The sequence below is a fragment of the Narcine bancroftii genome, chromosome 9, assembly GCF_036971445.1.
Source record: "Narcine bancroftii isolate sNarBan1 chromosome 9, sNarBan1.hap1, whole genome shotgun sequence".
Classification (NCBI taxonomy): domain Eukaryota; kingdom Metazoa; phylum Chordata; class Chondrichthyes; order Torpediniformes; family Narcinidae; genus Narcine; species Narcine bancroftii.
The window spans coordinates 56,769,441-56,792,714 of record NC_091477.1 but is presented as its reverse complement, the minus strand read 5'-3'; the positions used below and the strand labels follow the sequence as shown (position 1 = coordinate 56,792,714).

The window sequence follows — 23,274 nt, the reverse complement described above, 5'->3', positions numbered from 1 at the left end:
TTCAGGGAAGACATCAGGTCTAATTTTTTTTTTACACAGAGTTGTGGGTGCCTGGAATGCCTTGCCGGGAATGGTGGTTGCAGTGAACTGGGATTCACTGGGAGAGTGCTGTGTTGATGGCTGACCGCACCTCCCAGCTCCACCCCTGCTTACCCATTATAACCATGGTTTCCCACCTAAACCCAGAACCACTCTCAAGCGTACCCGTTGTTGAAAGCTGATTGAAGTGTTTGTTCTCCCTCCAGTTGAGTGAGAGCTCCTATCCATGCTACAGTAGTGGAGGCTAAAACATTAGGGGCATCTTAGAGACTGTTAGGCACATGGATGAAAGAAAAATTGAGAGTTAAGTGGTAGGGACAATTTAGGTATATATGGGTCAAAGAGCTTGTAATGTGCTGTAATGTATGTTAGGCATTGATGGCCGTTTCAGCAGGTTTCTTGCTAATTAGTAGAGCACTATGGTTATCTCTCACTTTATAATGAATAATTCCTCTTGAGTTATAATCCACAGATTCTCCGGGGGGGGGGGGGGGTAAACAGTTTTTCCTCATCTCTGTCTTAAATCTTCTCCCCTGAATCTTGAGGCTGAGTCCCCTAGTCCTGGTCTCGCCTACCAGTGAAAACAATTTTCCTGCCTTTATCTTATCTAACCCTTTCATAATTTTGTGTTTCTGTAAGATCTCCTCTCATTCTTCTGAATTTGAGTGAGTATAATCCCAGACGATTTAATCTCTCCTCATAGGTCAACTCCCTCATCTCTGGGATTAACCTGGTGAACCTCCTCTGGACTGCCTCCAAGGCTAGAATATCCTTCCTCAAGTATGGAGACCCAACGTGCACACAGTTCTCCAGGTGTGGCCTCACCAGGACCTTGTACAGTTGCAGCATGAGTTTCTTCCAAATCTGAGACCATTTTCTTCACTGATTGACTCCCCATCTTATGGGTGATGTTGAGAACTCCAGTGCACCCATTGGTTAGCTTTATTCTCTGTGGTAAGAAAAATAAAGAACATGTTATTTAGAACTCTATCTTGTCTCCATGATATATCCAGACCCTCCATAGTCAATAGGATACTATTGAACAGTTACATGGAGAGTGTGCAGTGTTTACCAGATGGATTCAGAACATCAGAATCTGCAGTCAAATGGTTATCCATAAGACTTAGGAGCAGAAATAGGCTATTCGGGCCATTGACTCTGTCCCATGATTCAATCATGAGCTCATCCATTTCCCCACTCAGCCCCACTGTCCAGCCTTCTCCCCATAACCTTCAATGCCCTGGCTAATCAAGAACTGATCAATCTCTGCCTTAAATACACCCAATGACCCGGCCTCCACAACTGCCTATGGCAACAAATTCCACAGATTTACCACCTTCTGGCTGAAGAAATTCCTCCACATCTCTGTTTTAAGTGAACACCCTTCAATCCTGAAATTGTGCTGCCTTATCCTGGTCTCTCCATCTATTTCTGTAACCATTTATTTATCTAATTATACATTTTTCTATTTTTTTAATGTCTATTCATTTGTTCACTCATTCGTCATTTATCTCTGTTTATTTATTTGACTGTCTACTTATTTATTTACCTGACTATTTAGTTGTTTGTTTATTTATTTGTCCACCTATCTGTTGGTTTATTTATCAGGAAACCACCACCACAAAGTGGAGGGAGGGAAGTTTAGGGGAGACATCAGGAGTAAGTTTTTTTAACAGAGATTTGATGGTGCCTGGAATGCCTTGTTGGGTATGGTGGTGTAAGCAGAAACATTAGGGGCATTTAAGAGACTCTTTTCCAAAAACATGGATGAAAGATAAACAGAGGGTTGTGAGGTAGGGAGAGTTTAGTGCTTTTTTTAGGAAGGAATATTTGGTTTGGCACAACGCAAAGGGCTGAAGGGCCAGTACTGTGCTGTATTAGTACCGTAGGAGTAAAGCACAGAATTCTGTGGACACCATGGTTGAAGTAAAAACACCTAATGCTGGAGAGACTGAGCAGGTCAAATCATGTCCTTCATGTAGCACAGCAGCATTGACTCACTCTTGGACGAAGGCCTCAAGCCCAAAATGTTGTCCTTTGCTACATAAAGGACACGACTTGACCTGCTGGATTTCTCCAGCATCATGTGTTTTTACTGTATTAGTACCTCAGTCACTGGTCAAGTAAGTCGTAGGAGGGAATGTCGTAGCTGGATCCAGTGGAATACCCCTTTTCCCTTCACTTTTCATACATGTCCTAACTTCTGTTTGAAAAGTAACTACCTTTGATTATAGATTATAAGATCACTTTTTCCAGCAAATATTTTTCAGGCTCCACTCCAGAAAATTACTTGATGTTCAACCAATGAATTCCTTACAGATTTTTATTTCAAAAATTACATTTTATTTATAAAAATATATGCAAGAATACAGAAGACTGGATGGCTTCTTTACAGCTCATAGTTTCATAGAATCTTTCTATATACAAGGCTTCTTATTCACTCACATAGCCACTATGGGCACTGCAAACCTCAAGTGTTCGAAAGGCAGGGCTCAGGAGGTCATGCCCAAAGATGGGGAGTAGTTGTCAGTAGAGCCTGGATTTATCAAAGGCACTGCAAGGTCCTGGGAACTTGTACTTAACGCCAAGTCTTTCACCAGGCTGCCAGTGGCTGGCGGGGATGATTAATATGGTACCAACCAAACGTGATACTGGTTTATTTGCAACAAATTCTCAGTAAGTCGATGTGTTCAGAAACAGTGAGCTCTTTAGTGTCTTGGTAGCCATTCTGTATGTGTGAACCGGTCAATAGGTATGAACAACACACCATAATCAGGTGTGGTGGTAGAGTCAGCTCTTCCTCATCTGACATCCATAAAGATAAGTTTTTCAGAAAGGATAACTAGATAGCAATTATCATTGATTTATTTTATATCCTAATGATGCTACTGATTTCTGTTAAACAGCTTGGAGAAGGAGTTGAACCTGGAAAGTTTTTACTCCACAGGAATCTGTTTGAAATTTTCATCAGACTAATACTGAAACTGTTCAGGTAGAATTGTTGAAATAATCTTCCAAGAACTAATGAAATATTATTCCACCAGACTTTGGATTTCCCTTCATGAAAGAATACTCTTGGCCAAATTTAGTAGTAACAAGATTATCTTCCTTTGTTTGCTGTTATATTATTGCGAGTGAAAGTTAATTTTTCTTTGATACTGACATGGGAATCACTTTCTTGACTGCCTTTCGACGGACAGTCAGTCCAACTGCTAAGTTCTAGTTTGAATCATCCTTGGGAGAATTAGTGTGCCATCTCCAATGTTCATGCGACGTATCCTGAAGGGGTAGGGTATAGCTCACACTTACCTTTTTTTGGGCATATTCCAGATACTAAATGAAGATTGTGAATAAGAAGAATCTGGAAGAAGACAGGCTGTTCCCAACAAATGTAGTGCCAAAGTGGTGAATAAATTAAACAACAAGGATTATACCAGTTGTCTGCTTACTAAATGCAAATCATCTTTTGTCATTATTCATTATCCACTTCAAGTTAATATTTATTCATGTTCTGCAGAGTGCGAGTTGGGTTTCATTCAGGCTTTTTAACTACAGGACAGGTGCACATCTGTTCTCAACACTCCTAGTGTTCGGGGATTTAACTGGACATTGCACAGACTTGTGAAGTCTTTCTGTTGCCTCTCTCTAGACGGGTGTTTACAAATAGAGTTGGTAGAAGTGCTCAGCTCTTGTGTTCACCTGATACCAAGACTGTTAATAGGGACAGATTAATAGACTGAACTTTTGTTTCTCTAATCTCATCTGGGCAAAGGATTAAATTAATCCTGTACCACTGAATTGATTTTCTTGTTGGATCGATCCACTTAACATTCACTTTCCAGTGATGAAAACTTTGAAAATTTAAATGTGCCCTCTTACAGTCATTGTCAGATGTTTTATTGAAGATTCCTGCATTCATTGTAAGAATTTTTTTTTTAAATTCTGCTGTTTTCATTGCTGCTCAACATTTTCTTGCAATTTAGTGTGATTGTTTCACAGTGCAATAGAACAGAGTTCAACCCCAAGTCAGTAGACATTAGGATTGACCAACGATGGTCCAAACCAGAAAAGCAGCCATAAAAACAAAATCGTAAGATTGAGATATGTTTGCTAATTAACAGTGTAATATTTTATCTATAGTATTTAATATTTCTCATTAAACTTTAACAAATTACTTACTAAACCAGTTTTCCCATTTAATTCATTTTTTGGGAATGTGGATCATGACTTCAGAAAGCTTCTCACCTTCTACTGCTGCTACACAGGTTTAAACTAATTGTTACCTTTGACCATGGATAAATATCAGTGATCCTGTGGCAGATTGCGCCATTTAGTTCTTGAACCGTCATTCGGAGGTTTAGGCTCTCACAGGAGCCGGTGCCCACCATGTGATGGGGTCAGAGTAGCAGACTGGTAGCCTGAGACTGGCCGTTGCTTTTCCTCTCTCTGAATTGGCAGGTCGGCTTGTGGATTCAACCATGGATAATGACATTTAAACTGAACTGTTGAATTATTAAACTTAATGTTTGAACCGAATTGTTAAACAATTAAACCCACAAACGACTAAAGTGGTGACCCTGATGATCCAAAACTGCCTCCTTTGGATTGCAAAATGCTGGAAGGAGACAATTCAGGTCTATAGAATGCAGTTTCACTCAAACTGCCCACATTCTGGACATCACAACCACAAGGATGGTTTGAACAAGTCAAAGCCCAGTTCCACATACACCAGATAACTGCTGACACCACAAAGTACTACCACGTGGTCAGTGCACTGGACCAGGAAACCACAGGGTGCATCCTGGATTAACTTCACCAACTAAGAGCCGATAATAGTACGAAGAGATCAAAATGCTCCTCAAGCATGCATATAGTATCTCCTGCTGCGACAGGACAGCAAAACTACTGCACATGGATGGCCTAGATGACCACAAACTGTCCATAGACATGAACAAAATGCTCACCCTGATGGATAGATACAGGACTTGCCTCCTCTTTGAACAGGTTTTCCTTGAGCAAATGTCTGAGGACATCCGCCTGCTCCTCTTGGGTGACAATTTCACCAACCCCTGACGGCGGGTAGCCCATTCAGATGCACTATGGCAAGCCCAACAGCAGGGGGAAGCAACCATCAAACTAGATGGTGCTTTGCCTCGCCAGGATATAAGGACAGCCCCAGTCTCCACGGAAAGGGCGGCAACAACGTCAGCCTCGAACAGCACCAGTAAGGACAAGTGGTGTTATTATCACTAAAGATGGGGCTCTTTACACCTGGGATCGTCATTTAGGATGGTGTTTTCTCATTTACACTGGAGTGGAGGTCAGTGTGGTTTATTTTTCCCCCCAATCCAACATCAACACTCCTTCTGGAAATAAGGAGCCTTCCCTGACTGCCACCAACAAGAGCAGCATCAGGACATACAGGGTCCACACAATCACACTGATTTCAACTCCTGCCATTTCAAGTGGACCTTTACCATCACCAACATCTTACCAGCCCTGCTGGGTGCCGACTTCCTCCAGGCGAACTCCCTGCTGGTCAGTTTGAAAGGTCAATGTCTCATCAATTCCAAGGTGTTCGAATTGATTGCCTTGCGCCATGTCGAATTGACTGCACCCCACCTCAGTGACGATTAGTATGCCAGGATACTAGCTGATGTTCTGGGCATCATAACTCCCCAGTTCACAATGGCCAGCCCCAAGCATGGGGTGCAGCACCATATTCTCCCCCCCCCCACCGGACTGCCACGCCATGCATGCGCATGCAAGCTGCCCATCGACAAGCTCCAAATGGCCAAAGACTAATTCCGCATGATGGAGGAAATGGGCATAGGTCGCTGCTCAAACAGCCCATGGGCATCCCCGCTTCACGTGGCCCCCAAATCATCTGGGGGCAGGAGAACATGTGGGGAATGCCGCTGTATTAATGAGGCCATAACAACTGACCAGTACCCTGGCTCTCACATCCAGGGCTTCACAGCAAACCTGGATAATGCCAAGGTATTTTCTAAGATCGACCTGGTATGTGGCTGCCATCAGTTTTTGGTCCACAGGTGTAGTTGGTCCACAGGTGATGGTGTAGGTGGGAGATGTGGGAAGACAAACCTCTCCCGGCAGAACTATTCAAACCTGACCTTTAAAAGTTTTGAATAAAACAGAGTACAATTTTTTTTTTGTTTGTAATCATCACTACTAATATCAGCTATGAGAAAAACAAAGCAACAGACTTTGTACCTAGAGTCCAGGTAACCCCAGTGCCATCTCCCTGGAGTCCCGAGGAAGATGGCACTGGACCTCAGAAACCTCTTCCGCGTGGGCCTCAGGAGCAGTGGTATGTCCACAGTACTCCACACATGTGCCCTGAGCCGGTTCCGATTCTTCCTGCTTGGGGGGGGGGGGGGGGTGGAATTTCCTCTCAGCCCAGTGTTGCTGGACTGCTGAGGGAGAGGCCCAGGCCTGGTAGGCGGCTGGAATTACCATCCAGGTTGCCGGAGGAGGAAGACATTGTTGGAGTGGCTGGAGAAGAGGAAATTCTTCCAATGGCGGAAGAGGATTTATCAGCGTAGGCCCTTAACTAAGACTTTTCAACATATTGAAAGTAAACCTGGGCCTGCAACTTATGCAAACTCATCAAGCCAGTTTGATACTTTAACTAAACAACTGCAAAAACTGTCAACTCAAATGAGTTGAGATTTTTTTTAATCTATAAAGGATCAGTTTAGTTTGAAGGAGGAAATGTCGACTATTAAGACTGATCTGACAAAATGTGCGAAGCTGGTGGACAAAATGCAAATTAAATTCCAGAAAATTGAGAAGGATTTTCAAGATAATCATGATGATGTGGAACAAGTTAAAGAAATGATTAATAAGATGGAGGATCCATTACTACCTGGGAGGTACAAAGAAATGATTTATTAAAGAAAACTGATGTCTTGGAAAATCAAAGTTGTAGGAATACTGTCAAGATTGTTGATTTGCCAGAAGAATTTGAAGGCTCAGATCCACTGCAGTTTTTTCATAATTGGATTCCTGAAGTCTTGGGAAAAGAATATTTTCCGAATGGTTTGGAATTCGATCAAGCACACAGAACTATTAGGGAGAAGCCATTTCCTGGCCAACCGCCACCTCCATTCTAATCAGGTTTTTACATTACCACAATAAAGAAATTATTTTGAAAATTGCAGTTCAAAATGCAAGAAAATATCAGACTCCTTTTGTTGGTCATGGATAATAGGTGTTTTTTAAAATGCAGATCTGAATCAAAGTATTGTTAAGAGGCATAAAGAGTTTAGCCTTGCTAAAGCTGTATTAAGGAAGAAATAATATAAATTTGCATTTAGATACCCTGCTACCCTCAAACCCAGTTTTTCCACTGATGAAGATGGCACTCTTTTATTTGTTAATTCATTGCCTGAAAATATGCAGAAAAAAGTTAAGATCAACTTTCTCAACAATTGAAGCCAGATCAAGAAGAGAGGAAGAATGGTTAACTGAAAGTGGAATGCCACGAACTGAAATTGACATTGATGATGACCAAGTTAACAGAGATTTGCAAGCTGAGTATCATACTTGAAATGTTTCTAAGTATTGTTGCCTTTCCTTAATTGTTCTGTTTGGAGGAGATGGTTTTGTTTGATTCTCCTTCCAGAGTTATTGGCCTCTTGGTGGCATTGGTCACTTCCCGTATAATACTGCTTGTCAGAGTATTTTTTTCTTTGGGGTGTTTATATTTTTTTTGTAATGGTTTACTTTTTTTATCAAGGAGATGTATTTTACTATGTAGATCAGCCACAGATAGGGTCCCATTCCAGCGGCCTCCAGAAGTTTGATATTTATGGTATTAAGCATAACGGCGAGTAAATTAAATTTTGTTACCTTTAATGTTAATGGGCTCAATAATCCTATTAAGAAAAAGAGGGGTTTGGCTTATATTTAAAAGCTGAAAGTAGATGTTGCTTTTTTTGCAAGAGACTCATTTGACTGAAAAGGACCATCAGAAATTGAAAAGGATTTGGTTCGTCACATTACAGCTTCTTTTAATTCTACAGTGAGAGGTGTTGCTATTTTGATTAATAAGAACTAGAATTGGTTGTTAGTGACTCAGTTGGTAGATTTTTAATGGCAATTGTCAAATTTATTTGTAATTTTGGATGTTCTTGAATATTTATGCTCCAAATGTTGATGATGAGAAATTTATTCAAGAGTCCTTTTTTAATTTGGAATGGGCACATGAAAAGGTGATGATTGGAGGGGATTTTAATTATTATCTGGATTCAATATTAGATAAATCTCCAGAAATAGTCCCAAGAATTAAAATGCCAAAGCACATTTTAACATTAATGAAGGAAATTAATGTAGTTGATATTTGGAAATGGTTGAATCCTAAGGAGAAAGATATTTAATTTTATTCATTTCACTATGACTCTTACTCTAGAATAGATTTTTTTCTTATGATTGGCCAAATACAAGGACATGTAGTTTCTGCTGAATATAAAAGTAGAATTTTGTCAGATCATTCTCCTTTATCAATAACATGTACTGGTTCATAAAAAATAGACAATACATATAGATGGAAATTTAATTCTTTATTATCAAGAAATATTGAGTTTTGTAATTTTATAAGAGATCAAATACAGCAATATTTACAAATAAATACAAATTCTGTTAATAGTAAGTTTGTTTTGTGGAATGCTTTAAAGGCATATCTAAGAGGACAAATAATTAGCTTTTTGACTAAAATTAAGAAACCATATTCTAGTGAGGTTGATAAATTGGAAAAGGAGATAGAAAATTTAGAAAAAGATTTAAAGCAGAATTCAATGGAAACTAAAAAGGTACAATTTATAAATAAGAAATTGCATTATAATTCAATACAGATATAAATTTGAGAAATTATTTCAAAGAATTAGACAAAAATATTATGAATTGGGGAAAGAGTTCACAAGGAATGGCAATTAAAGGCAGCAGGTTTCTAGAACAATTAATGTTATTAGGAAAAATTCTAAAATTAAATTTCACCCTCAAGAAATAAATGATGCCTTTAAGGAATTTTATATGAAATTATATACATCAGAATTTGAAAAAGATGTGGTTAAAATTGATATTTCTTTAGTTGCCACCTTTGAGTATCAAGAGCATAATGAATTGGATGTTCCCTTTATTTATAGAGAAATTATAGAAGCACTTAAATCAATGCTTAATGGAAAATCTCCTGGTGAAGATGGATTTTCACCTGAACTTTATATTAAAAAAAATCAAGATTTATTAATTTCATTGTTAATGGATGTATTGAAACAAGTGAAGGTGGTTCATTCTTTACCAGATTCTTTTTCTCAGGCTATTATAACAGTTACTCTTAAAAAAGATAGAGATCCTTTAAAAACTGGATCTTCTTGACCAATTTCTTTGTTAAATGTTGATTACAAAATTGTAACTAAGATTCTAACAACTAGATTTGTGAAATATTTACCAGGCTTAATACAATTAGATCAAGCTGGTTTTATTAAAAATTGTTTTTCTGCAGATAATATTGCAAAATGAATTAGTTTAATTCATATTTCTTGAGGAATCCAACTTACCAATGGCCTTATAATGAATAAAAGGCATTTGATAGGCTAAAGTTGAAGTTTTTTAATCTGAAGTATTAAAAAGATTTAGGTTTGGATCAATGTTTATTAGTTGGATTGAATATTTATATAGAAACCTTTGTGCCAGAGTGGTTATGAATGGCCAAATATTGTCTTTTTTATCAGAAAGATCTACTAGACAAGGTTGCCCTTTGTCTCCAACACTGTTTGCATTAGCTATTGAACCTTTGGCTCAATTGATAAGACAAGATAGACATCAACATGTCTATCCATGGCCTCATGCACTTTTAAAGCCAGGCTACGCACAAATTGCAGGAACAACACCACATATTCCATCCGGGCCCCCTCTAACCAGACAGCATCAGCATCCGGGCCCCCTCTAACCAGACAGCATCACCATCGGGGCCCCCTCCTCCCTGCCTTCCTCTTCCTCCCCACCCCTGCACACCTCCTCCTCCCCACCCCTGCACACCTCCTCCTCCCCACCTCCACCCTCCTCCTCCTCCCCGCCCCTGCACACCTCCTCCTCCCCACCCCCGCCCTCCTCCCCGCCCCCGCCCCACCCTCCTCCTCCCCGCCCCCGCCATCCTCCTCCTCCCTGCCCCTGCCCTCCTCCTCCTCCCCGCCCCCACCCTCCTCCTCCTCCCCGCCCCCGCCCTCCACCCCCCCTCTCAAGATTCCAGCATCATCAGGCTTTGCGTCTAAAATGAGAGTCATCTATATAATGCTCTGAGATCACATTCAGCTGATCAATTCCATGAAATTTTTCAGGCAAAGCAAAACTGTCATTACTCCAGATTAGTCATTTTTATGCCTGAGTAAATTATAAATCCTTTCTCAATCATATATTTTGGGCTATGTTCCAACAGTGTCTTTTTTTAATGTATTTACACAGCAACACTGGAGGAGACCCTCAGAATCCGGTTTATTGTCATGAAGTTTGAATTCTGGGGGCAGCTGTATTGTGCAGAACAAGGTGCAAAATGACTAGGAATTACAATTCCCTAAATACAAGATTAAAATAAAATAAATAATTAGTGCAAGTACAGAGAAAAAGTGAGGTCATGCCCATAGGTCCATTGATCGTTGAGAGAGGAAGAAGCTGCTTTTGTAATGTTGAGTGTGTGTCTTCATAGAAGCATGGAACACCCCAGCACAGAATAGGCCCTTCAGTCCATCTAGTCTGTGCTGGACTATGATTCTGCCAAGTCCCACTGACCTGCACCCAGGCCATTGCCCTCCATATCCATCCAATCCATGTACTTGTCCACATTTTTCTTAAATTTCAAAATGGAGCCCTCATTCACCACTTCAGCTGGCACCTCGTCCCACACTCTCTGCATGAAGAAGTTTCCTATAACGTTCCCTTCAAACATTTTATCTTTCACCCTTAACCGATTCCCTCTAGTGGTTTAGTTCTCCTAACCTCAATGGAAAAATCCTGCTCACATTTATTCACTTTACCCCTCATAATTTTGTATTCCTCTGTCCAATCGTTCTTTGACACTCATGTTAACCTTTCCCTGTAACTCTGCACCTGAAGTCCCAGCAACATCCTAGTAAATCTTTGCACTGTTTCAAATTTGTTGATACCTTTCCCGTAGTTAAGTGACCAAAGATTTACACAGAAGAAAAAATAAGCTAAGATTTTTTTTTAATTTTTAAAATTTATATTTAAAAAAAATTTAAACATACAGTACAGTAACAGGCCTTTTCAGCCCATGAACCCATACCACCTAATTACACCCAATTAACCAGAGCCCCCCATGGAAAACTCAGACACAGGGAGAACGTACAAATCCTTACAGACAGCACGGGATTCGAACCCTGGTCCCCATCGTTGACACTGTAAAGGCATTGCGCTGACTGCTACGTCAATTGGGCCACCCTGTACATTAAGTAGCGACATGTATTTTCCAGTGGTTGAAGACACAAGAGAAAGAGTGAATGCTGTAAAATCAAAGGCCACCAAACTGCTGGAGCACTTCCAGCATCAGAGGTGATAAACAACATTGTAGATTAGATCAAATTTTGTGGACAATCCACCTTCTTGGTTTGACATTTTAAGTCTGCAGCTACTTCCTAGTATGTTGGAAGACACTTCAGGGAAGAGTCAAAGGCTATGGTTACAGAGTCAGGGCTCAGAGTGAATACCCTGCTTTTATGTGACCATAGTTTTTACAACGTTGGGGAAAGATATTTTAGAAAGGTGTATGTATGACCTTCAGTTGATTCTGTGGTACCTCTCATAAGTAAAGGATAATGCTTGGTGTTCCAATAATTCCCAGAGAGAAGCATTAATGAAAGCAGCACTGAGGTGTGATCCTGACAGTACTTGCTGTACATGGAATGTTAGTTGAACCCTGCCCTGTGTTGATTTCCCTGCTGACTTGGGATTGCTGTTGGGTGGTGAAGCTGATCATTGTGGTGCTGTTCCTGGCTGGACCTTAGCAGTCAACTGGCAGCGCTTTCTCTGGGTGCTGACAGACCACTTGGCTTTGGTGGTCTTGTCATCACCTCTTGCTGGATGCAATGGAGACTGTTGTTTCCACCTGGCTCTGTCATGACTGTACAGGTTCTCTCCAGCCAGGGATTTCTCCACAATAATAATACCCAGCAACCACTGTACCAGCAGCATGCAGCCCTGAACCCCAAATTTTGGTCCTAAGCAGCAGCCCAATGCCAGGCCTTGCATAGTGAGCCATGGGAACACCTGTGTATTTTAATGAGAGTGATCAAGTTTGCATGGTCACTAGTCATGCCTTACTGTTTGATTATACTTTGCTTGCCACCAGGGGGCTGACACACAGTATGTAGATCAGTAATGGAGACTTGCAGCCTCATGTGCTGTTCATATCAACTTTAAAGTAAAGAAACTTTTCCTTCATCCATGTGTTGTCTAAGAACGCACACATACAAATACAAGATGAAACATGGTGTCAGAAGTGGGATGAAGGAAATTAGAAGGAAATAACTTAAAAGGTAAAATCTAAAGTCAGAAACTGATCAGAGAAGAGAAGCTAACACAGTGAAAAATGGAAGGATTACACACACCAGCGAAACTTCAGCTGACAGGTAATGTTGCTGAAAATTGGAACAGATTTAAACAACGTTTTGGATTGTATTTAGTGGCAGTCGGAGCTGACGAGAAAAGTGATAAACTGAAAGTGTCAGTTTTCTTACTTGTCGTGGGTGATGAAGCCTTGGACATGTATAATAACTTCACATTTGCTGCTGAAGGAGATAAAATGAAACTGGAAAAAAATAATGGAACAGTTTGCATACCTTAACATAACGTGACGTTTGAGAGGCACAGATTTTTCACATGTATGTAGAAAAAAAAAAGCGTTCATCAGTATGTGACTGAGAAACAGAAGGTAAATGTGTAAATATGGTGGACTGACTGACTCGCTGATGAAAGACAGACTTGTGTGGGATATTCCAGATAATAGTCTAAGGAACCAGACTGCTAAGAGAGCAAAATCTAGACCTGAAAAAAGCCATAGCACTCCGTAGAGCTGCAGAATCTGTAAAAATGCAGGCAAAGGAGCTGTTCAGGGAAACTAGCTGCAACGTTGATGCAGTGAGCAAGAACAGACATAACCCATTTAACATAAAGCACGCCAAAGTAGAAAGAGAGGTGTGGCCAGCGAACAACATGAAAGGGACAATCGAAAGCCATGTCGTTGATGCGGTACACAACACCTATCAAAAAAGTCTCCAGCATATGGTAAAACATGCTGTATGTGCAACAAAAGCAACCATTATGCCCATTGCCAAAGGAACCAATTGCAACAAAGCAAAGTTCATGCAATGGATGAAAGGGAGATAGAGGAATTCTATGTAGATGTTGTGACTGAAAACAAGAAAGAAAACTGACTGGATGTTGAGATTAAAGTGAATGACATATACATTTCAGTTAAATTGGTTACTGGATCACAAACTGATGTAATATCAGAGACTGATTTTAAGAAGATTAGATCCAGATCAAAGATGTATGGAACAAAAGTGAAGGTGACAGAATATTCAGGTACTGATATACCAGTGCAAGGAGCATGCATGGTCAAAGTAAAACACAAGGACAAAGTGCACATACTAACATTCATTGTGGTACAGGTAGATATACAGGCCATACTAGGTTTAACAGCCTGTGAGAACATGAACCTGGTAAAAAGAGTCCTCGTTGTGGAAACCGAAGGGCAGACAATCTATAATGAATTCATGAAAGAGTACAATGACCTATTTCAGGGTCTCAGCTGCCTTCCACGAAAACACATGATCAGAGTGGATAAATGTGTGCCACTGATAATACATCCATGTAGAAAAGTTCCATTTGCGTTTCAAAAGCAACTAAAGGCAGAGTTGGACAGGATGGAAAGCCTGATCATGATTCAGAAGATAGATGAGTCAATGGAGTGGGTGAATTCACTTAAAGCTTAGAATTTGCCGGATCCAAGAGATCTAAACAGAGCAATAAAGAGAGAACACTTTAAGCTTCCAACGCATGAAGAAATGTCACAGTTTATAAATGCAAAGTGTTTTAGCAAATTAGATGCATCATCAGGATTTTGGCAGTTGAAATTGGATGAAGCAAGTTTAAGACTGTGCACATTCAATAGTCCATTTGGCAGATACAGATTCCTAAGGTTACCATTCGGAATTGCCTCAGCTCCTGAAGTGTATCACAAAACTCTCCATGTGGTCTATGAGCACCTGGACAGAGTTGATACCTCAATGGATGACATCATAGTATTGGGAACCCTAAGAATGGAGCATGATGAGAGACTAAGGAAAGTGCTGAAAGCAATAATAAAGCAAACTTGAAGCTAATTAGAGAGAAATGCCAGCTCGGGGTGACAGAACTAACATTTGTAGGAGATATTAACAGTGAGGGCATCAGACCAGATCCCAGAAAGGAGTCCGCCATTGGGAACATGCCAAGGACACAATACAAAAAAGACATAGAGGTTTAATTGAATGGTTGACTATATGGGTAATTTCATATCCAACTTCTCAGAAAAGATGGCTCCATTAGGAAGATTAAAAGAACATTGAATGGGAGTGGAATCATGAGCATGAAAAGTCATGGAGGGAACTAAAGAAACTGCTCACAGAGGAACCAGTTCTGAGGTTTTACAGCGCAGCGAAATCCATCAAGATTTCTTCAGACACATCACATAGTGGGTTCGATGCAGTTCTTCTGAAAAAATATGTTGACAAGCAACCCATTGCATATGTGTCACACTCAATGACAGACACAATACACTCAAATTGAAAAGGAGCTGCTCAGCATCACATACGCCTGTGAAAGATTTAATCAATTTGTGTCAGGACAAGCAATCAGTGTAGAGAATGACCATAAGCCTTTGATTGTATTGTTCCAAAAGCCATTAAATGAATGTCCACTTGGAATACAAAGAATGATGATTAGGCTGTGTTAGGTAAAAACATCATGAGCTGGGAATGAAGAAGGAGTCACCCAGTGCTGGGCCGTAACAAGATGCAGTTGTGACCTTGTACTCTCAAGATAAGAGTGGTAATGACAAATTGATGTGCAGCAAGCTAGCAGAGAAGGATAGCAACAGTTTATTCATTGGACAATGTAATGGTATGATAATTTACTAAGTACGTATCCTGAGGTATAAAAAAAACACCACTTGCTGATAACGGCAGAATGCGCCTTCTCCAACTAACACTGTTAGTTGCAAGTGTTACAATCCGGTAATAAAGAACAAAGAACCTTGATTTCGACTCAGTCTGGTGTCTGACTCACTCATTCATGAACAAAGCAGACCTAACAGCTGCAACGCTATACACTGAATGTAGCGTACACTCCGGGTAAACTAATGTACACAGCAGGCACATTGTCCAGAGCTGTTGACATGAGAGCCTCCAAACACCAAAATGGATGAAGACATGAATGCCTTCGTGGACATGATCACAAGTACACTGCCCATATGTGATGTAAAAATGTTAGAGAAAAACAAAGATGAAACACTGAGAGAACTGAGAAATATCTTGGCTGGATTGCCCAACATGAAACAGGACTGCTCACCTGATGTTTCAGAGTACTGGAACTGCAGGGCAGAACTATCAGTGGTTGAAGACATCATCTACAAAGGAAGCAAAATCCTAATCCCAAAGAGTCTGAGAAAAAAGATGCTAAAAAGGATCTCAGAATCGAAAAGTGTAAGAAAAGAGCACGAGAGGTGATGTACTGGCCAAGAATCAACAATGATATAGCAAATGAAGTGTCAACCTGTGCAATATGCTGGAAATATCAAGCAAGCAATCCTGCAGAACCACTAAAGCCACACCCAGCACCATGCAGGCCTTACCAGAAGGTAGGCACTGACCTATTCGAATGTCAAGGGAAGGACTATCTTATAATCACAGACTATTACTCCCTGTATCCAGAGGTGTGTAAATTGAACACCACCACTGCAGATCTGTAATAACAGGAATGGAAGCCATAATCTCCAGACATGGCGTGGCAAGTGAGGTCTTCACAAACAATGGACACCAGTTTTGCAATTTAAAATTCCAACAGTTTGCCAAGAATGGGACTTTGTACACACCACATTAAGTCCTCATTTTCCACAATGGTCTAGAGGAATAATCAGTACAGACAGTGAAAACACAAGACAAAAGACAGTGGAACGGACTTCTACCAGAGCATGCTAGTATACCGCACACCACTGCTCGAGTGTGGTACATCACCAGCACAACTCCTTTTGGGACATAGGCTAAGATCAAACCTACCCATGCAGGAGAACCTCCTAAAAACAAAAGAGGGGGAGAAAGTGAGGAAGTTCAAAGAACAGCAGAAAGAAAAGCAAAAGTATTACTTTGACAGAGGAACTAAAAACCTACTGGAACTCTACACTGGTGACCAAGTAAGGCTAAAAGACAAAACAAAATTATGGACTCTGAAGTGAACTGTCCTTAATGAAGTTCAACCAAGATCATGCACCGTTCAGATAGATGAAGGTGCTGTTCTGCGAATAAATAGTTGAGACCTTCAAACGGGAGCAACCACAGTAGATGGAAAGACAGATACTGTTGAACAACCTGAATACACATCTTAGAAGACATCATCTGAGTCAACAACTCAGATTCAAGGACAATCAATCAGGAGACCATCAAGTCATGTGAATCCTCTTAAGAGAATCATTGAGTAAATATAAAGACTCCTGTTATAGAATGAAATAGTGCTATCTTATTCACTCTTCAAGTTTTAGTGATGTAAATGTGAACACACAAAACAAGTTTAAAAAATGTTAACAATATAGATAATAATGAAAATGTAAGTTCCTGGTGTTAAAGTTAAAATTGTAGAGTTATTCAAAGAAAACATGTTAGTTAAAAGTAAGCTCTTTTTTAAGAAAGGGAGATGTAATGATAGTGATCATGGTTGCAGGGCAACTAGCAATACCTTACTGTTTGATTAGACTTGGCTGCCAGCAGTGATTGACACACAGTATGTAAGATCAGTAATGAAGGTTTGCAGCCTCGTGGCCTGTTTACAACTATTTTAAAGTAATGATCCTTTTCCTTCATCCATGTGTTGTCTAAGAACTCACACACACAAATACAAGGTGAAACATGGATGGCAGAGGTTTGCTCACTTCCCAGCCCAGTGGCACCTCACCTAATCATCTCGTCAGTGTTCTGTCTGCACTACCCAGAGTGCTGTAGCAAAGAAACTCTCTGGGGGTCTCAGAACAGCGCAGTACCAACGTACCTTCAGTTTCATAGTTGGCGGCTAGATAGACACTTCAGAGAATAGAATCTGGAACCTAGGCCCAAAATATTACTTCTAGATGCATCGTGATACCAGGAGCAGGTGTATGCGTAGCACCCAACTAGTCTTTGACTGCTTAAAAATGTAGTTACCGTATATGACACCATATAAGACCCCCCTTTTAACCCCAAAAACTGCCTCAAAAACTACATGGGGTCCTAAGGGTGAAGGAGTAATTTTGGATCCACCATTTTGGGAACTGTAGAGGAGGCTTTCATCTGTAAGATGGTGACTGTAGGAAAGTGCTCAAGCTACACTACTGTATAAAAACTAAAAGTTGTAACGTATGCTAAGGAGCACAGTAATAGAGTAGCAGCTAAAATCTTTGGCGCACCTCCTACAGCAAAAATGATTCATGCATGGAGAAAGAAAGAAAAATGGCTCGAGGCTGCTAAAAGAGGTAAACGTAACCTTCATTACCCAGCCCCTCGTTGGCCACAAAATCTAGGTGCTAAATGAAAGAGAATCAGGGAAATGCATTTCTACCAAGATGATAATGCATGAGGCCAGGAGATTAGGAGATCAAAAGCATAAGGATTATACTAGAACTGAAGGTTGGTGATACCGATTCAAGAAATGGCACGGTCTATCAATGCGTATTAAAACAACCATTGCACAGAAAAGGCCAGTGGATTATGAAGACAACATATTACTTTCATAACTTTGTAATACATGCACGAAAACAAACTTGTCTCGAACTGAGCCAAACAGGGAACAAGGATGACGTTCCAGTAACATTCAATGTACTGTCCAACAAAACTGTGAGCATTAAAGGAGCTAAAACCATTGTAGTTAAAACCACTGGTCATGAAGATGCATTATATAGAAGTTCTGCCCTGTGGTGCTGATGGCACAAAACTGCCACTGTTGGTAATATTTAAAAGAAAGACTCATCGCAAAGAAAAAAATACCAGGCGATGTGTTCATTCATGTTCATCCAAAAGGCTGGATGGATGAGGCTGGAATCAAATTATGGTTGTAGAAAATATGGCAAAGGCGTGCTGTTAGACTCTTTTAAAAAAAAACCTGCACTTCTGATCTGAGGTCAGTTCAGGGCACACAGAACTGAAGACGCTAAGAAAAAGCGCGTGAACTGAAAATCCAGGGAGCTGTTATTCCTGGTTGTCTGACGAGCCAATTGCAGCCTTTAAATGTGTGTATAAACAAGCGATTTAAAAATAATATGAGGGAACACTGGAACAAATGGATGGGAGTAAAGGATCATGCACCAACATGAATAGGAATAGTGAAACGCCCACCATACACAGATGTGAAAGTGAATGAAGACTTCCTGGGACACTGCAAGAGCTGGAATTATATTTAAGGGTTTTAAGAAGTATGGAATTAGTAATGCCCTTGATGGCACTGAGGACGATGCATTATTTGAAGATGGTGACACCAGCAGTAGTGATGCTAAATTTTTGTGCTTTAACAGTGATACTGTTGAATGTTCAGTCAGTGAGGACAATTAAAGTCTTTGTTACAAGTCTAAAACAAGGGGCTTTAAAGTAAGGGGGTAAGATTTTAAAGGCACCTGAAGAGCATCTTTTTCACCCATCTGTGTGGTGGATAGATGGAAGGAGCTGCCAGTGGTAGAGATGCATACAGTCAAGTCAAGTTTATTGGCATCTGATTGTACCAAGGCCACCTGATGAAACAGTATTCTCCAGTCCTCGGTGCACAGACACACAGACCAATATATATGCAGGACACGTATTTTATCGATACAAATATATAACAAAATATTGTTTTGTACAAATGAGAGTCTTGGATGGTCAGTGTGAGCAGTTCCTTTGGTCGTCCAGCATTCTCACTGCCCATGGGAAGAAACTGTTCCTCAGCCTGGTGGTGCTGCCTCTAATACTTCAAATATAATTACGACATTTAAAAGATATGATCAAAATGCAAAAAAAAAATGGGGACCATCTTCGATGGGCATCTTGGTCAATTTGGGCCAAATGGCCTCTTTCCTCACTGCAGCGTTCTCTGATTGGCATGTTACTGACATCTAGTGGCATTGAAAGGGTACTACACACGCAACATTCACGCAAGGACATTAGAAATCGTTTGCAAAAATCTTTGCCTGTTCCAGCATTTTGGAAGAATGTGATTTTATTATCAATTTGTAAATGTTGTTAACCAATAGTATCTCAATATACTTGCAAAATTCAAAGTGTGTGTTTAGTTGGTAGGATCCTGTAAATGGGTGGAGTCCTCAATTGTTTAACAGGTTGATAATTACAATATAATCAATATGACTTGTTATGAAGAAAAGTGAGGGTTGTTTATTGCATAATTGTTACAAATTAAGAAGATAAGAAATATATTCGGGTCATTCATTCAACAAATTGGGGGAGGGGGTTAAATAGACTGTTGGCTAACAGGGAAGTAAACCAGGAAAGTCTGCAGACTCGGTGGTTGAAGAAAACACATGAGAAACTCAGCAGGTACAATAGTGTCCTTTATAGCAAAGAGAAAGATACAGAACCGACATTTTGGGCTTAAGCCCTTCATCAAGGTATCAGAAAAGTGTACCAACAAAATGGCGGGGGATGGGGCAGGGGGAGGAGCACAGGCCCACAAGCTGTGGGTCACTAAAATCCTTATTATCTGCCATTCAATCAACTGGAAACTCAAACAGCAGGAAAAAAAGTTGAGGAAATAATTTAAAAAAAGAAATAAAGTTATAAATAAAAGTTTAAAATTGTAAAAGTTAATGTTCTCCGAAACAACACACAAGCCCTTGGGAGCAAACATTCAGCCAGCGGAGGGCCCCGGCCATGCCCTGACCACAGCAGTTGTTCAAATAGTTTCAACAGTTGTGTTGAATTGAATGGCAGTGCCCAGGACGAAGAGCCGGCCGATGCCGCTCATTGCTGGCGTGACTCTCCCAAAGTGTCTCCCTATCTCTGCCTGATAAGAGTCTTTACCTTTATTAGTACATTATTAAGTATATTAATAAGACTTTATCTGGGGAAAGGGGGAAATTATGACGGCAACATGGTTAGCGTAGCAGTTAGTGCAACGCTGTTACACCGCCAGCCACTGGGGTTCAAATTTAAATTTAAGCATTGTAAGTTACAGGAATTATTTGATTAAAGTGAGCTTTACATACCAGTAATTAAAGACTACAACACTGATTTTTTTCCAAATTATTTTAGAATTTCCTTTTAAATGAGTCATACAGCACGGTAACAGGCCCTTTTGGCCTACAGGCTCGTGCCACCCAATTACATCCAATTGACCTACAACCCCCAGTATGTTTTAAACGGTGGGAGGAAACTGGAGCCCCCAGGGAAAACCCACACAGATATGGGGAGAACGTATAAACCCTTTACAGACAGCATGGGATTCATCCCAGGTCCTGATCGCTGGCACTGCAACAGCATTGTGCTAACCATTACGCCAACTTTGCTGGGGATTGTAGTTAGACATTGTCAGAGTGAGACTCAGTCAACCAGCAAATTTGCATTTTCGGCAACTGCAACCCCTGTAGGTGCCGTTAATGGCCATTTTACTGTAATAGGTGGATGAGGGAGGGTGTGCATGACAGAAAACAGGGGAGGAGCATAGCTCTGTGAATGGAGATGCAAGGGCATGGAGAACTGAAGGAAAGGAGATATGGGAAATAGGGAAGAGAGGGAGAACGGGGAGTGGTCTAACAGAATCTGAAAAAGTTGCCATTGATGCCGTTCATTTGGAGAGTGTCAAGACAGAATATTAGGTGTTGCTCCTCCAATTTACAGGTGACCTTGGTTTGGCCGTGCATGAGTCCTTGGACAGACATGACAGCGTGGGAGTGGACTGCTAACACTGTGTTTCTCTCATTTTCAGGTGAAGTGGATGATGTATTGGATTGTATTTGCATTTTTTACTACAACAGAAACTGTCACGGACTTAATCCTGTCATGGTGAGTAGGAAAGTATAGAAATAGTTATGTGATGTTCTGAAACTAATATGTAAAATATTATGGAACATTTATGTGCACACCAAGGCATGTAGCCATGGGTGCATTTCACTTCTTGCTGAATTTTGTGCAGCTTTGCTGCAAGTCAGAACTTGCCCCCACCCAGAGACTGGACAAGCGACAGATTCAAAATTCAGCTCATACCTCCAGGCAAGAGATCCTTGCTTTTCTGAACACATTTCCCACTTGATTGAAGATTTTACTCCTGTTGAGAAGACTATTCCAAATGTTGGACACTCTGTGAAGAAACACAAAGGTTTTCCAGCCCCCTGTTTTGCATTTTTGCCACCAAGAGAAGGAGGTACAGTGAGGCAGACAGAGTGTTTATAAAGACGGAGACCCAGTGCCTGCTGGATGGAGGAGGGGATCATCAAACCCAGCACCAGCCCGTGGAGAGCACAAGTGGTGGATGTAAAGGGGGAAAACAAGTCCAGGTTAGTGATTGACTATAGCCAAACAATGACCAGATACACACTCCCGGATGCATACCTCCTCCCTCATATTTCAGATATTGTGAACGATATCACGCAGTATTGGGTGTATTCGACTATTGACCTGAAAGCTGTCTATGACCAGTTGCCAATCCATTCTGAGGACCACCCGTACATGGCATTTGAGGCTAAGAGTCAACTCTATCAGTTCCAGAGGGTCCCTTTTGGTGTTATCAATGGGGTGTCTATTTTCCAGTAGCAGATGGATAGGATGGTAGATGAGTAGAGGTTAAAGGCTACCTTCCCCCACCTCGACTATGTACCATCTGGGGCACACTGTGGAAGACCATGATGCCAATCTCCAGAGCTTTCTCCATCTGGCGAGAGCCCTGAATCTCACCTATAATTCTGACAAGTGTGTATTCAGGACTACACGACTGGCTATCCTTGGCTACGTGGTGGAGAATGGTTTCATTGACCCAGACCCTGATAGGAATTTCCCCCTGTTAGATCTTTCCCTCCCTAGGACCACAAAGATTTTGAGGAGATGTCTGGAGTTTTTCTCATGTTATGCCCAGAGGGTCCCTCAATTCACCGAGAAGGTTCGTCCCCTCTTATAGGCCACAACTTTCCCCCTTTCAGCCAAAGCCCAGATGGCTTTTAATTACTTCCAAAGTTATACTGTGAAAGCCCCCATGCATGCAGAAGATGAAAATGTACCTTTCCAAATGGAAAGCAATGCTTCGACGGAGACCCAGTGCCTGCCTCTAGCCTCAATCAGGTGGGCAGGCTGGTTGCCTTTTTCTTCAAGGCCACAAGCTCTGGAACCCATGTGTGGAAAAGGAGGCTCAAACCATTGTAGAAGCCATAAGGCACTAGATGCACTACCTGGCTGGTAGAAGATTTACACTCCTCAAAGACCAGTGCTTGGTCACATTCATGTTCAGCAATATCAAGAGAGGAAAAATCAAGAATGGCAAAATTGGTAGGTGGAGGATCTAACACTCCACCTACAGTTTTTACATCACCTACCTGCCAGGAAACACTTAACGACCCTCCAGATGCCTTGTCCAGGGAATGCTGTGCCTCCACACACACTGGCCAAATGTGGACCATACATAATGAGATCTGGCATCCGGGGTCATCCACATGGCTCATTTTGTCAAGTCCTGCAATTTGCCCTATTCAATAGAAGACATCAGGGAAATGACCAGGTCACGCCAGGTCTGCTCTGCGTGCAAGCTGCACTTTTGTAACCCTGTGAAAGTGCACTTGATTAAATTATCCAGGCCCTTTGAACAGCTCAGCATTGATTTTAAGGGACCTTTCTCCTTCATAAACAGGAACATTTACTTTCTCTCGGTTATCAATGAGTATTCCTGCTTCCCATTCATCATCCTGTACCCAGACATGTCCACCATGTTGTTATGAAGGCCCTAGACTCT

At 41.0% G+C, this 23,274-nt stretch overlaps 1 protein-coding gene and 1 long non-coding RNA gene across 2 annotated transcripts in view; one reads left to right on the top strand and one right to left on the bottom strand.

Moving 5' to 3' along the window:
• The window catches only part of LOC138743670 (receptor expression-enhancing protein 2-like), a 148,860-nt gene that overhangs the window by 90,197 nt on the left and 35,389 nt on the right, over positions 1–23,274 (top strand). The window contains exon 3 of the mRNA XM_069899245.1: positions 21,265–21,341. Coding sequence (XP_069755346.1) covers positions 21,265–21,341 — 77 coding nt within the window. The remainder of the gene's footprint in view (positions 1–21,264; positions 21,342–23,274) is intronic.
• The window catches only part of LOC138743672 (uncharacterized), a 57,388-nt gene that overhangs the window by 1,657 nt on the left and 32,457 nt on the right, over positions 1–23,274 (bottom strand). Inside the window, exon 2 of the long non-coding RNA XR_011345001.1 lies at positions 865–988. This is a non-coding gene — a long non-coding RNA (uncharacterized lncRNA). The remainder of the gene's footprint in view (positions 1–864; positions 989–23,274) is intronic.